The 15,030-nt window shown below is 44.8% G+C and overlaps 1 protein-coding gene across 3 annotated transcripts in view; it reads left to right on the forward strand.

Moving 5' to 3' along the window:
• The window catches only part of FBXO11 (F-box protein 11), a 2,134,039-nt gene that overhangs the window by 668,642 nt on the left and 1,450,367 nt on the right, over positions 1–15,030 (forward strand). For all 3 annotated transcript variants that reach the window (XM_044075082.1, XM_044075080.1, XM_044075081.1), the window contains exon 5: positions 401–530. In XM_044075082.1, coding sequence (XP_043931017.1) covers positions 401–530 — 130 coding nt within the window. The remainder of the gene's footprint in view (positions 1–400; positions 531–15,030) is intronic.

Consider the following 15,030-nt stretch of genomic DNA (forward strand, 5'->3'; position numbering starts at 1 on the left):
ACGTATTCAGGAAACCCCCTTTTGAAAAAACCGGAAACCTTAAACTTTGGTACAGAAAGGCGGGAAAGCCAGTGGATTATGCTGTGGTTTAATTCATTTGATTATTTGCTGCTGCAATAAATTAGGTAAATTACCTAATCTTTACAGGTACATAAATTATTAGATGGTGATTCAGAAGGCAAGTACGCCTATTTGATTTTTAAATCAAAAATACTTTGATCAGCTAGTTATTACTGAACATACATGCTTCACAGTCTTCTTAAAGTACTGGTACTTTGTTTAAGTTAAATTTTTGGAAGATTTTAATAAATTGCAAAAAAGGAATAAAATTACAATTTATGGGTTTTCATTTACTCATGCTATGTTTTAATGTTTGTAAAATGTTTTATTCTCACTGCAGGAAGAGGTTATACACAGAAGTGTTTGAATACACTCGCCCAATGATGCACCCAGAGTCTGGTAAATTTTATCAGGTGAATGCAGATGAATCTGAACATCCAAATCCGTGGAAGGAAAGCTTTCAGCAGTTGGTATGCCCTTTGTTTAGCAACCTTATTGTGCTTTAGGTTTACTAGTGTTAATGCTTGAGACAGGTTATTTAATTTTTGGCATCTTGACATGGCCCTGTTTGTTTAGTGAATGCACTACATTAGTAAGAATGAGTTGTATAACACACATTATATTCGCAGTAGTCTAGAAGTTATTCTCCGCGGTCAGTATGTTGTCATTTTCATTATTTTGTAGTGGAAACTGCATAATAGCTTTTCTTTTGTGGGATAACATGGCATGTAACTGAATGCCATATGAATAAGAATAAAAATTGGGGTTCTTCATCTTATTCAGTGTTGGAGCATTTCTTAGTAGTAGGATGTCCTGCTTGCAGGTATCCCAACAGCCAGTCTGCCTTCCAGAGCTGTATCTTTCTGCAATAGCCTGGGCTGACTCCCTTCCACTTGGGACAATAGGGCACCAGTGGTATAAAAGAGGAGTCTGCCACTTGCATCTTTAGATCTTTCATGCTGCTTTGTCTGATTTAATCACTTTTTGTGTATGCATAGCCAGTTTAGCTTTTCAGCTTTGTACTTGTTTGCTTTGTATTTGTTTTATGCTATCACTGTCATTGTCTAATAGCAAATTTAATATTGAGATAATTTTTAAGGAAAGTTGTGCAGATTGTGGCAAGAGCACATTGTGGTTGGCTTTCCACATTGTGGTAGGTTCATCATGTGGACAAGTCAGGAGGAGAGCTTACTCTCTCTGTAAATGTGCAGTTCTTAAGAGGGCATGCATTAGGTGTTTTACTGTACATTGACCGAGGCCTCCAGGAACCTCCATAAGTACATTTATTAAGAAAGTAACATAGGTTAAGCAATGGGAAACCAAGGGGACTCTGGCAGACGCCAGCAGTTTTTGTAGGTCTGGTAGCACTAGTCTCAGCTAGACAGTTTTGCATCTACTGACCTTTTCCATTTTTATTCATCTGACCATTTTAAGGTCCAGCAAACATTCAGTTTCTTAGCACGTACGTTCTCACTAAAGCCAACAAGATGTTGTCCTTAGCTGAGGTTGTCTGGGGCCCCAGCTTCCAACACCTGTTTTGTGAAAGAGAAAAACAGTATCCACATTCCTAGTCTGAGAAGAGGCCTTTGGAGGCCAAGTAGAAGTCTTTTTCTTATGTTGAACCGATATCCCTAAGGTGGTTTACATAGAAAAACATTTCCACAAGTTCCTGTACAAAAGTACTTTGGCTGATCCATTTGTGGTGGCAGTGGATTTTAGCAAGGGATCCTCATCTACTTTGTTCAAAGTCACCATTCTTAGAAGTAAGGAGAATATGATTCCTGACCACTTTGGGGAAAGTTTGTACCTCTGCTGCCCTATCCTTCAAAGCTTTAACCTGCCAGACCCATGCACTTAATAACCAACCGCATCTCTGCTGGATATGATGAGGTGCAGGATAGAGGGCTCATTGAACTGGAAGAGGGATCTTTAGAAAAGGGAAGGAGCAAGTTACATATAAATTAATGGAATTTGTGGTAACAATAAAACATAGAGTAATGCTCAGAAGGAGAAGTGAAGTTTGAGAAAGCAGGAACTGAGTGATGTGTGATATTGGACTGAAAGACACTTATTATAAAGAAAGTTTGTAATGAATGATGTATGAGAGGAGAGTTTTTTTTCTTATTAATATATGTGTGCGTATGTCTTGAGTGATATTTTAATAGAGGTGTTGGGGGGGGGGGTCACAGATAAGGATCCTTAAGAGGTGCTGGAATTGTGACCTATCAGCCCAAGTTGTAAGGCAGTCCAAAAAGTGTGGATATTGTGCAGTAGATGAATCCTGCAGGGTAGCAGAAATATGGTCAGTAGTTCTCTGGAGACCCGTCTGGCTGAGTAAGAAACTGCTACCAAGTCATGTTAAGGTGGAGCTTCTGAATGCAGTCCTGCATAAGAATCTCACATTCAAACCCATTGCTGAAAGTGATTGTAAAAGACTGGAGGGAAAACAGGAAAGGTAATGAAGTCAGTCAAGCAGTGTTTTCATTCTCAGGTCCATAAGGTCGTAACAAATTACTTTTGCAAGTCCTAAACACACTACTCAAAAGTTATACAAGGACAAACTCAACAAGGGAAGGAGGATCAGGTACAGAAAAGAATACCAAGCAAAGTCTAATAAGAAGTCTGGGGGCCATGACTCAGCCATGGTGTTCCTTATACCGTTCAGACGTCCACCTCCACCTTCCTAAACTTGAACAATCTACTTCCATGGAGGACAAGAGGATATTTTAGAATATTTGTAAGAGAATGGTAAATTATTACTCTGGATCTGTGGGTCTTGAATATTGAGAGGTAAGAATATAAATGGCAGTTTTATAGCAGCCCAAAGGTTGGTGGTGTTCCTCCATTTCTAGAAGATAAAGTAACCCTGGCTCTCTCTGTTGAAGGACCTTCTGGGCTAGGGTCATAGAGGAAGTACTAAAAGGAGAAAAAAACTCAGTATTTTGTTCAATACTTTTCCTGTTCCTCAAAAAAGAAGGTGCATATGGAGGCTTTGCACTTTTGAAGAATAAGAATTGCTATCCTGCCAGGGGTAGCCCTCCGTCAGCCCGAATACCAAAGGCTTAGTATTTCTGCGTCTGTTGCTGTCGCTCCAGGACTAACGTCAGGTCGTCAGTGGTATAAAAACAGGCAGCCGACGCCATTACATTAGTTTTTCTTGCCGAGGTGCCCGAAGCAGAAGCAGTTCGCACGAGTGCTGGTCTGCCGCTACCTGAGTTTTCGTTTTCAAAATTGAATAATTTTGAAGTCTTCTAAAGCTAAGTACCCCATTGGGGCTCCTTTTTTCTTGCCCTAACCACTATCTGAAAAAGTTAACAATTTGTCTCGCCTGTGGAAAGCAAGTGCCACACTGAGATTTCCATTCTTACTGTGTCACCTGTTTAGGCCCAGACTCTGACATCCCTCACTGTTGGTTTTGTGCTTTGTTCAATGCCAGAACTATACGTTGTCAGGCCCTTATTGTAGCTAAGTATTTTCTCTCTCGATCTCTGTATTCTGAAATGGCTTCGGTAAGCCATCTGACTGCCGATCTTCCAAAAAAAATATAAGGATAAAGACAGAGATAGTCCGCACAGGTCCAAAACTGCCGATGATGCCTCCGGTAATCTAGTCGCCAGTTCGCCGGTCCTCAGGCACTTTCACCACCCCTGATGCCCCCTTCGGTTGATTCTCAGGCCACTACTGAGACCTGTTCGGAGTCCGATATCCCGCAATACTTTTCTTTGTCTAAGGTTCCTGCAGATGTGTCTACCTTCGATGGGTCCTGAGCCGCTGAGCAGGCACCGGCTTCCGAGGAAGTTCTTCACACTACCACTACTCGACACAAACCGTCGACTTCTTTTGCATCTTCAGTTCCTTCTAAAACTACAGAGTTTCTAAGGCCCAGGGTACAAACTATGTCTAAAAGAAAGACCCAAGCTCAAGCACCTGCTTCCATGCCACAATCTCAAATGCTTAAAATGGCAGAAGACCTTATGCTTATTAGGGGAAGCCAGCCTAACCCTTCCAAAAGAAAGAGACTTGTCCCCAGCAGTTTTACCTGACCAGGAGTCCGATAAATCTGAAGTTTCTGAATATGAAGACATGCAACCCTTGTCTGCTTATGAGGATTCAGATGCAGAGGAATCCATTCCTTCTGCCTCTCCTCCAGATATTTTTTTCATTTGGTGAAACCCTACCTACTTTAAGGGAGCATCAGGGCTATCCTTAGTCCAAAATACGACTCTGGGAATTCTTAGATTTACCACAGCACCGACCTTTAGCCATTCCTCCTGTCCTGGATGTTGTGGATGATGTCTTTATGGGGGTACACTATAAACGAAAAGAAATCCAAGTAGTACTCATTCAGAAAATTGTTTTCCTGGGAGCAAGCCTGGACACAGCTTCCCAGATGGCATTCCTTACTCCAGAAAAACAAGCCTATCTGACAGGCTACTTCTCTCAACTAGCCACCAGAACCCAGTTATCTGCAAGATATATTCTGCAAACTCTAGGGTTCATGGCATCCTGCATTCTACTCATTCCATATGCAAGACTACATAGGAGGAAACCTCAGTGATGCCTAAAAAGCCTTTGGTGTCAACACTCTCAGAACCTGGAAATTATCATACCTATGATGCCCTGTCTAAGGAAAGATTTTCTTTGTTGGGCAGCAGCATGCAACCACAAGAGTCTTCCCTTCTCACAACCCGGCGCCGCCCAGACCCTAACCACAGACGTATCCGATTATGCCTGGGGTGCACACCTAGACAGCAGCTGCATTCAGGGCCATTGGAGCCCAAATCAAATACATCTACACATCAACCAAAAAGAGATGCTAGCTGTTCAGCACAATGACAGCTTTCAAACCACTTCTCTCACCTGGGCCTCTACTGATCAAAACAGACAACACCACAGTGATGTGGTACATCAACAAGCAGGGAGGAACTCATTCTTATTCCCTCTGCAGGCTCGCCATGACCCTTTGGCACACTGCTTCAGCCATGAATATTCATCTGCAAGCACAATTCCTGCCAGGCTCCCAAAACGCTGTCAGACAACTTTAGCAGAAACCTCCTAGACCCACATGAGTGGCAGCTAGACTACAGCACCTTCAACCTTGTAACCCGGAAATGGGGCACCCCGAAGGTGGACCTCTGCCTCCCATAACAAACAGCTCAGCAAATTCTGTACCAGGGAAACATCACAGCAAGGCCTGGAATATTTATGCCCTATCCTTCCAATGGGTAAACCTATCGATCTATGCATTTCCCCCTCTACCTCTACTTTCAAGGGTACTACTCAAAATAAGAGAAGAAAAACCAAGAGCAATCTTGCCCCAGACTGGCCACGCCAGCACTTGTACCCACTGCTGTGCAGTCTGTCACCCCTGCCACCATGGCACCTACCTCCGATCCCAACTCTCCTGACCCAGCAGAGCAGAGAATTCATGCATCCACAATCTGGCTTATTCCCTGATATCCCCTCCAGTTGCCAGTCTAAGCAAGCAAGTCCTGGATGTTATACGCGAGGCCAGATGCCCCAGCACTAGGAAATCCTATGCTGACAAGTGGAAATGGTATTGCACATGAAACCAGACTAAAGGAGCTGAAGCAGCACAGCCCTCCCTACCTCTCATCCTGGATTATCTAGCAGACCTACTACCCAGGGGCCTGTCCTTCTCCTCCATTAAAATTAATGCCTCTGCCATCTCTGCTCATTACAGCACAGAGCCACCCCTATTTTCTCACCCTCTGCATCAGACAGATGTCCTTCAAGGATGCATCTGCAGTCCTAACAAATGGGTTGTCCTGCCTCAGGCAGCCCTTCGGTCGGCCGAATTCCAAAGTCTGGGTCTGGCCTTGGCTGATGTCGCACTTCACCCGATGTCATAGCTGCTGTGAATTGGGTATAAAGGCATCAGCCGACGCCATTTTCCTCAGTCTTTCTTGCCGCGCGATGCCCGAAGCAGAAGCTGTTCGCAAGTGCCGGTCGGTCAGATCCAGAGATTACTACTACCGAAGACTTCTAAAAAGCTAAGTACCCCGTTGGGGACTCTTTCTTGCCTCAGCCGATGTCAGAAAAAGTAAATAACTGTTTAATTTGTGGGAAACAAATACCTCATAAGGATTTCCACTCTTACTGCCTTCCTTGCTTAGGCCCAGACCACGACGTAGCAGCTTGTCTAGCCTGTGCTTCCTTCAACCGACGGACACTTTATAGACGTCGGTCGGAGTTTGCAGAGGAGTTTTTCGGCTCCGCTTTTGCTTACAAAATGCCGTCGGATACTCTGACTTCACAATTAGCTAAAAGCGTGGAAAAGGACCGACACTTTCGCGGTCCGCGGTTTCGCCGAAACCACGGTTAAGCCAACTGAGTGTCTCTGTTTCGGCTGAAACCGAGTCCACGGTTCTTGGCCGGCATACCTCCTATAGCCGAGGCCTCACAGCATGGCTGAATCTGCTACTGAAATTTCCCCTGCTGTTGCAGGTTCCCAGGATTTATCAGATACTATTCCTTTAGACATATCTACTCCTGCACGTGGAGCTGCTAGGCCCCCTGCATCTGTCTATCAAGGCTTTTTCTAGGGCTAAAGCAGCTAAAACTTCTAAGGCCTTGCCTGCTAAAATCCCCTCACACACGCCTACCTCTAGTTCCAAAATGCTCAGCCTGGCTGAGGATCTCATTTCCTGGATCAGGGGATCCCAACCTCACCCTGACAGGGCCTCTCAACCCCCTCCAGAGAAGAGGCCTAGAGCAGAGCCCCCTGAGCCAGTTTCAACTGATTATTCCATGGATGATTCAGAAAACTCAAATCCTCCAGAAGGCCCTTATTCTCCATATGAGGACTCTGATGCAGAAGACTCCATCCCTTCTGCCTCTCCTCCTGAGGAATTTTCTTTTGGGGAAACCCTGCATGCTGTGAGAGAGCAATTTCAATGGCAGGGCCAGGATTTTTCAGATTCAAGGAAAAGGCTAAGGACCTTTTTACATTTACCACAGCACAGGCCTTTAGCCATTCCTCCAGTACTAACAGTTGTGGATGATGCATTTAATGATGCTTGTACTGCCCCTGACTCTCTACCCCCGGCCCCTGCTAAGCCCGACAGATATTACAGGGTCCCGGATACACACTTTCACTTGTATAAGGCTCCTATTGCAGATCCTGAAACTATTTCACAGGGCCCCAAAGCTGTAGCAGCTGCTTCTGCCAAAAACCCCTCCTCTGAAAGAGAATCTAGGGCATTAGAGATGGGGTAAAAAGTTTATACTTCTGCTACTCTTTCGGCTAGGGCCTTAAACTGTCAATTCCACATGATTCAGTATCAGGAATTTTGTTAGACCAGCTAAATAAAAACTGTCCTCTCCTGAACCTATAGACCGTAAGTCCCTTCAGGATTTGGTACATAACACTCAGCAGGTCAGTAATCATTCCTTAAAATGCGGCTATGATGCACTGGAGGCTTCCTTTAGATCAGCTATGACTGGTACAGTGATCAGAAGGCATGCATGGTTAAAAGAGCAATCCTTACCAGACCATGTAAAGTCAAAGCTCCTAGATGCTCCCATGGAGAAACAAAGTTTGTTTGGCTCCCTGCACAGCAAGTGCTAAAGAAGGTGGAAGAAAAAGCAAAATCTGTCCAAACAGTCAAGGATTTCTTACAGGTCAAGCCTCCGAGGTTTAGTAGAAATTGGCCTTCGAAGAATTGGTCCTTTCCAGACACTTCCAGAGCACAGAGGGGCAGAAATAGGCGCCCAAGAGGCAGAGGCCAATCCAGAGGTGCCTACAGGGGACGTCAGTGGCAGCCTAACAACCAGAGAAGTACTGCCACAGATCCAGCTACTACCACTTCCACAGGACAGGCACAATGACTTGACTCTGATACCGCCTACCAGGGAACAACTGGAAGCACCCTTAGGTGGAAAGCTAGCCTTATTTTCTGTAAACTGGCATTATATTACAGGAGACAAATGGATTTTACAGACAATAGACAAAGGCTACAGGTTTCACTTCCACACTACCAAAAAAGAGAGGAATGCCAAACCTACCACCAAACCAAAAAACAAACGCTCTAGAACAAATCAACCACTTACTAAGGATGAGAGCTATAGAAAAGGTACCGTCTATGGAACAAGGACAAGGATTTTACTCCAGACTTTTCCTGGTACCAAGGAAAGAAAACCAATGGAGACCTATTCTCGACCTGTCCGCTCTGAACACATATATCTCATTGTTCCAAAATTCAAAATGCTGACCCTACAGCAACTTCTTCCCATGCTGGGCAAAGAGTCTTGGCTGGTGACTCTAGATCTCAAGGAGGCATACCTGCACGTCCCTATACGACCAGATTGCAGAAGATACCTCAGATTTCTTGCAGGATCAGAGCACTATCAATTCTCAGCATTGCCCTTTGGCTTATCTACTGCGCCCAGAGTATTCACGAAATGCCTGGCATCAGTAATTGCTCATTGCAGGCTTCAGGGAATTCAGATTTATCCATACCTGGACGACTGCCTAATACAAGCGGACAACAAGACCAAATTAACAAAAGATTTGGAAAAGGTTATACAACTACTGCAAGCCCTGGGATACACAGTCAACATGAAAAAGTCAAGGCTGGTACCATCCCAAAGGATAACATTCTTGGGTGCAGAACTGGACACTTCAAATCAGATGGCATTTCTCACAGCAGAAAAGCAAAAGCAACTTTAACAACACAGAACCAGCTTACAGCAAGGAAAGTCCTGCAAGCCCTGGGTTACATGGCATCCTGTATAATATTGATTCCACATGCCAGACTGCATATGAGGAAGTTGCAATGGAACCTAAGGAATTTATGGTCTCAACACAAGCACAGTCTAGAAGCCCAGATTCCAATAATTCCATGCCTGAAGCAAGAATTCCTGTGGTGGGCTCAGGCCTGTCAGTTGAACAGAGGACTGCCTTTCCACAAGCCTCACCCAAGCCAGTCTATCACCACGGACGCCTCAGACCTTGGTTGGAGGGCACACATGGTGGACAAGTGTATACAAGGCCTATGGACACAAGACCAGCTGAACCTACACATAAATCAAAAAGAGATGCTGGCAGTGAAACAGGCAATTCAGACATTCAGACCGTTTCTTCAACAGGGTCATTTGCTGATGAGGACGGACAACACCACAGTCATGTGGTATATCAACAAACAAGGAGGCACACACTCATATCCTCTATGCCGGATGGCAATGGACCTGTGGAATATGGCCCTGAACCTCAACATTCAGCTCCAGGCCATATTTGTGCCAGGAAAAGAAAATATCCTAGCAGACACTTTAAGCAGAACTACCACGGATGCCCACGAATGGATGCTGCATCCAGACATCTTCAAATCCATTACAAAGAAATGGGGACTACCAGAAATAGACCTGTTCGCATCCCCTCACAACCACCAATTGAGGAAATTCTGCACAAGGGCATACCACCCACTTGCTTGGAAGGTGGACTCCCTCTCCTTCAGTTGGGAAAACCTGACAGCATATGCATTCCCACCTCTTCCTTTGATGCACAAAGTGCTACTAAACATCAAAGAAGATCACCCAAAGATCATCCTGATAGCTCCAGACTGGCCGAGGCAGCATTGATACCCGCTACTGAGGAGTATGTCTCGGACACACGCATGGCCTCTACCTCTAGTTCCTTTACTGCTAACACAGAACAACTTCAAGATCCTACATCCAAACTTGAAAACACTGCAACTAGCTGCTTGGAATATTAAATAAAACAAAATAACCCAGATTTATCTCAGAGGGTTAAAGACATTATCCTGGAGGCTCGCAGACCCTCCACAAGGAAGACTTATTCAGCCAAATGGAAAAGATACCTCATTTGGAGTGCAGCAAAAGGAGAAAATGTATCATTAGCAAACATAGCTAACATCCTGGAATATTTAGCAGAACTTTTCCACAATGGCCTGTCTTACTCCTCCATTAAGATTCATGCATCAGCAATTTCAGCAGAATACAACATGGATCCTCCAGTCTTCTCTCATCCTCTACTCAGACAGTTCCTGAGAGGAATTAAAAATGTAAAGCCTCCAAGGAAGCCACCTTTGCCTACATGGGACCTTAACTTTGTGCTGGAAAAGTTAACACTTCCCCCTTTCGAACCAGCGGCAACAGCAGAATTACAGTTCTTATCTTGGAAAACTGCTTTCCTGCTTGCAATCACTTCAGCAAGAAGGGTTTCTGAATTACAGGCATTAATGGCAGTACAGCCCTTCCTTATCTTCCATCAGGATAGAGTGTCCTTCAGAACTAACCCTACCTTTATGCCAAAAGTGGTCTCCAGGGTATCATTGAACCAAGCAATCCACCTACCAACATTCTTCCCCAACCCACAGAACAGGGGGGAAAGACTACTACATACCTTGGATGTGCACAGGCAATTGCGCTACTATCTGGACAGAACCAAGAACAATAGAAAAACTGACCAACTTCTGGTAGCTTATGCAACAGGAATGGAAGGAAAAGCGATTTCAAAAGAGACAATCTCAAAATGGATAGGAAATTGCATTAGATTTTGTTACTCTTTTCATGGAAAGACAACTCCAAAAGACATCAGACCTCACTCCACAAGGGCTACAGCCACTACTACAGCTTTCTTACGAGGAGTGGCTACCAAAGACATTTTAGAAGCTGCTACTTGGAGCTCCGTGCATACATTTGCCAAGCATTATAATCTACCTTTATACTCCAGATCCCGAGCAGGTTTTGCAACTGCTGTTTTGCAAGGGATCTTAACTGCACCATAATCATCTTAGTGCCTCCTCCCCCAGTTTGGCTATGGTAATCTACCCATTTGTTAGGACTGCAGATGCATCCTTGAAGGACATAGTACAGTTTTGTACCTACCATAAATGTAGATGTCCGAGAGGTATGCATCTGCAGTCAGGATTACCCACCCTCCTTCCCCTCTGTGGTACTCCTAGGGTATTTGACCATCTTGTAGCTAGCTGGGGGAATCTATTATGGTGTATTTGTTTGTATATATGTTTATACATGTTTATTTTTGTTTGTTCTCTACTGTTTGGAATCATTTACATTTATCCAAATTTAGCCTTCCTAGAGGGCACCTGGCATCTGGGGCAAGAAACACTGAGGAAAATGGCGTCGGCTCATGCCTTTATACCCAATTCACAGCAGCTATGACGTCGGGTGAAGTGCGACATCAGCCGAGGCCAGACCCAGACTTTGGAATCCGGCCGACCGAAGGGCTGCCTGAGGCAGGACAACCCATTTGTTAGGACTGCAGATGCATACCTCTCGGACATCTACATTTATGGTAGGTACAAAACTGTACTTTCCTAAGAGGGGTTAACAATTTAAGGTCACCCAGAAGAGCTCCTACCCCAGCTTGGGAACTTAACTTTATGTTGGAAAAGCTCACCCCCCCCCCCCTTGAGCCTGCAGCTTCAGAAGAGTTAAAATTTCTTTTTTGGAAAATGGCATTGCTTCTGGCCATCACTTCAGCTAGAAGAGTTTCAGAACTACAAGCACTCATGGCAGTAGAGCCCTTCATCATTTTTCATGCTGACAGGGTCTCCCTCTGGACTAACCCAACTTTCATGCCTAAAGTGGTGTCCAGTGTGGCTCTCAGCCAATCAGTTCATTTGCCCACCTTTTTCCATAACCCACAAAACTTGGGGGAGATGATTCTGCATTTTCTAGATGTGTACAGACAGCTCAGATTCTACCTGGATAGGACTAAATCTTGTAGGAAAATTGTCCAATTGCTAGTCAGCTTTGCAGCAGGGGCAGAGGGCAAGGCCATATCCAAACAATCTGTCTCCAATTGGATAGCACACTGTATCCATTTCTGCTACAAATACCACAGGAAACTGCCCCCTAAGGGGGTCAGGACACATTCTATCAGGGCAACCTCCACCTCTGCAGCTTTTCTCAGAAGGGTCCCTACCACATCCTGGAGGCTGCAGCATGGAGTTCTGTTCATACTTTCACCAAGTATTACCACCTGCCTATCTTCTCCAAATCCAGGGCAGGCTTTGCAACCGCAGTCTTGCAGGGCATCCTATCCAGCCCTCAGTTTTCTTGACTGCCTCCACCCTTTTCTTCACCTTTGAGAATCAACCCAAGTGTGATGACTGCAACAGTGAAGCATGAAGAACATAGTACAGTTGTGTGCACTTACCATAAATGTAGATTTTGAAGTGTATTCACTGTTGCAGTATAACCGATGTCAGAAAAAGTTAACAATTTTCTTGCCTGGGGAAAGCAAATACCTCCGAGATTTTCATTCTTACTGCATCACCTGTTTAGGCGCAGACCACGACATTCCTCGCTGTCGGTTATGTGCCTTGTTTAACGCCTGAACCATTCGTCATCGGGCTATCTTTGTTGCTAAATTCTTTCGCTGTCATTCTCCATATCCGAAATGGCTTCGATAAGCCATCCGACTACCGATCTTCCAAAAAAACTTAAAGATAAAGACTTGGAGACAGACCGCATACGTCCACAACTGCCGACATTTACGTTAAGCTAGTTGCCAGTTCACCGGTACTCAGTGAGGCACCTTTGCAGCCCCTGATGCCTGCTTCTGCAGATTCACAGGCCTCTGCTGAGACCCATTCGGAGTCCAGTATGCCTCGAGATGCTTCTGCGACTGTGGAACCTGTGGATGTCTCTACCTTGGATGGGTCTGGAGCCGCTGTGCAGGCACCGGCTTCTGAGGGTGTATTCTGACTTACCTATGTTTGAATTAAACAGACTACTTCATTTTTAGCTAAAACTACTGAATTTCTGAGGTCCAGAGTATGCACTATGCCTAGAAAACCAATGACCAAAGCACATGCTCAAGCTGGCATGCCACAAAAACAAGTGGCTGAAGACCTTATTACCCTAATTAGGGGAAGCCAGCCTTGCCCTGCTAAGAGACTAAGAATTGTTTCATTCTGATTCTACAGACCAGGAATCTGATGGCTCTGACCCTTCTGATTATCAGGCCATGCCCTTATCAACCTATGAGGATTCAGATGCAGAGGAATCCATTTCCGCTGCCTCCCCTCCAGAGGATTTTTCTTTTGGTGAAACCTTGCATACTTTAGGAGAGCATTTCAGTTGGGAATGCCCGGACTACCCTCAGTCCAAAAAGAGACTCAGAGAATTTTTAGACTTGCCTCAGCACCAGACTCTAGCTATACCCCCTGTCCTGGATGTTGTAGATGATGTTTTTATGGAATTCAGTCTTACTCCAGATACTTTACCTCCGGCCCCTAGGAAACCTGACAGGTACTACAGAGTACCTGATTCCCACAAATTTCTCTTCAGGAATCCTACTGCGGATCCAGATACCATTTCCCAGGGACCTAAATGTATTAAGGCTTCTACAGCCAAAAATCCTACTCCTGCAGATGGGGATTCCAGAGCTTTAGACACATGGGGTAAGAAGGTATATACCTCTGTAACTCTTGCCATAAAGGCATTGAATTGCCAGTTTCACATGTTGAAGTACCAGCAGCATATTATGGAACTAATTAAACAAAAAATGGTGTTACTCCCAGATTATGCAGAAGATAAAGATTTAGAAGAGCTAATGCATTCTGCAAACCAAGTTAGTAAGCATACTTTGCAGTGTGGCTTTGATGCCCTAGAAGCATCTTGCAGGGCTGCAGTCACTGGGTCTGTACTGAGAATGCATGCTTTGCTGAAGGAAAAAAACTTCCAGATCATGTCAAATCCAAATTACTAGACGTTCCTTTAATTAAGGACCGTTTATTTGGCACCAAAGCAGAAGAGGTTCTTAAAAAGATGGCCGAAAAAGCTAAATCTATGCAAACTGTTATAATTCTTACAACTGCAGCCACCTAGATTCAGTAGGCATTGGCCTTCTAAAAGCTGGTCCTTTCCAGCCCCTTCCAGGCTTTCTCGGACCAAACCCAGGGGAAACAGGCCACCCAGACTACATTCTCAGGGTATGCAGAGATCTAAGTGGAGTGCCCCCACCTAAAAAACAGGGAGTGGTAAGCCTCCCCCTTATGGAAAAAGTTCACAATGACTTTTCAATTATCCTTCCCAGCCCTGCCCAGTTACGTGTGCCCCTAGGAGGAAAACTTGCCCTTCATGCAACAAACTGGATGCCTCTTACTCAGGACAGATGGGTCCTAAACATTGTATCCCAGGGGTACAGATTTTGCTTCCATACACTGCTAACCCCAAGCGGGTTTCCAGACCTTCCTCCAAACCAGTGGGCAGAAGCTCAAAAGCAAGTACTTTCCCTGCTCAATATTGGAGCTATTCAACCTGTTCCAGTAGGACAAAGGGGGCAGGGTTTCTACTCAAGGCTTTTCCTGGTGCCCAGAAAAGAGGGCCCTTGGCACCCAATCTTGGATCTATCCACTCTCAACACTTTTCTGGTCGTCCCAAAATTTAAGATGCTTACCCTGCAACAGCTTCTCCTTATGCTAGCCAAGGATGCCTGGTTAGTCACCCTAGACTTAAAAGAAGTTCATCTGCACATCCCCCTAAGGGAGTCATGCAGAAAATATCTACGATTCAGGGCAGGCTGTATGCACTATCAGTTCTCTGCACTTCCCTTTGGCTTATCTGCTGCACCCAGAGTATTCACAAAGTGCCTGGCTCCAGCCATTGCATACTGCAGGCAGAGAAATATCCAGATTTTCCCATACTTGGAAGACTGCCTGATTCAGGCAGACAGTCGGGAATTGCTAGCTTGGACACAACTTCCCAGATGACATTTCTCACTTAAGAAAAACAGGTCTATCTGACAAACTACTTTCAACAAATGGTTACCAGAACCCAGCTATCTGCAAGAAAAATAATGCAAGCCCTAGGGTTCATGACCTCATGTATTCTGCTAATTCCATGTGCAAGACTGCAAATTAAGAAACTTTAATGGTACTTAAAAAAAAAAATCTTTGGTGCCAGCATTCTCAGGACCTAGAAACAATCATTCAATCATACCTTATTTAAGCAGAG

The sequence above is a fragment of the Protopterus annectens genome, chromosome 6.part0, assembly GCF_019279795.1.
Source record: "Protopterus annectens isolate FY-2018-M chromosome 6.part0, PAN1.0, whole genome shotgun sequence".
NCBI lineage: Eukaryota > Metazoa > Chordata > Ceratodontiformes > Protopteridae > Protopterus > Protopterus annectens.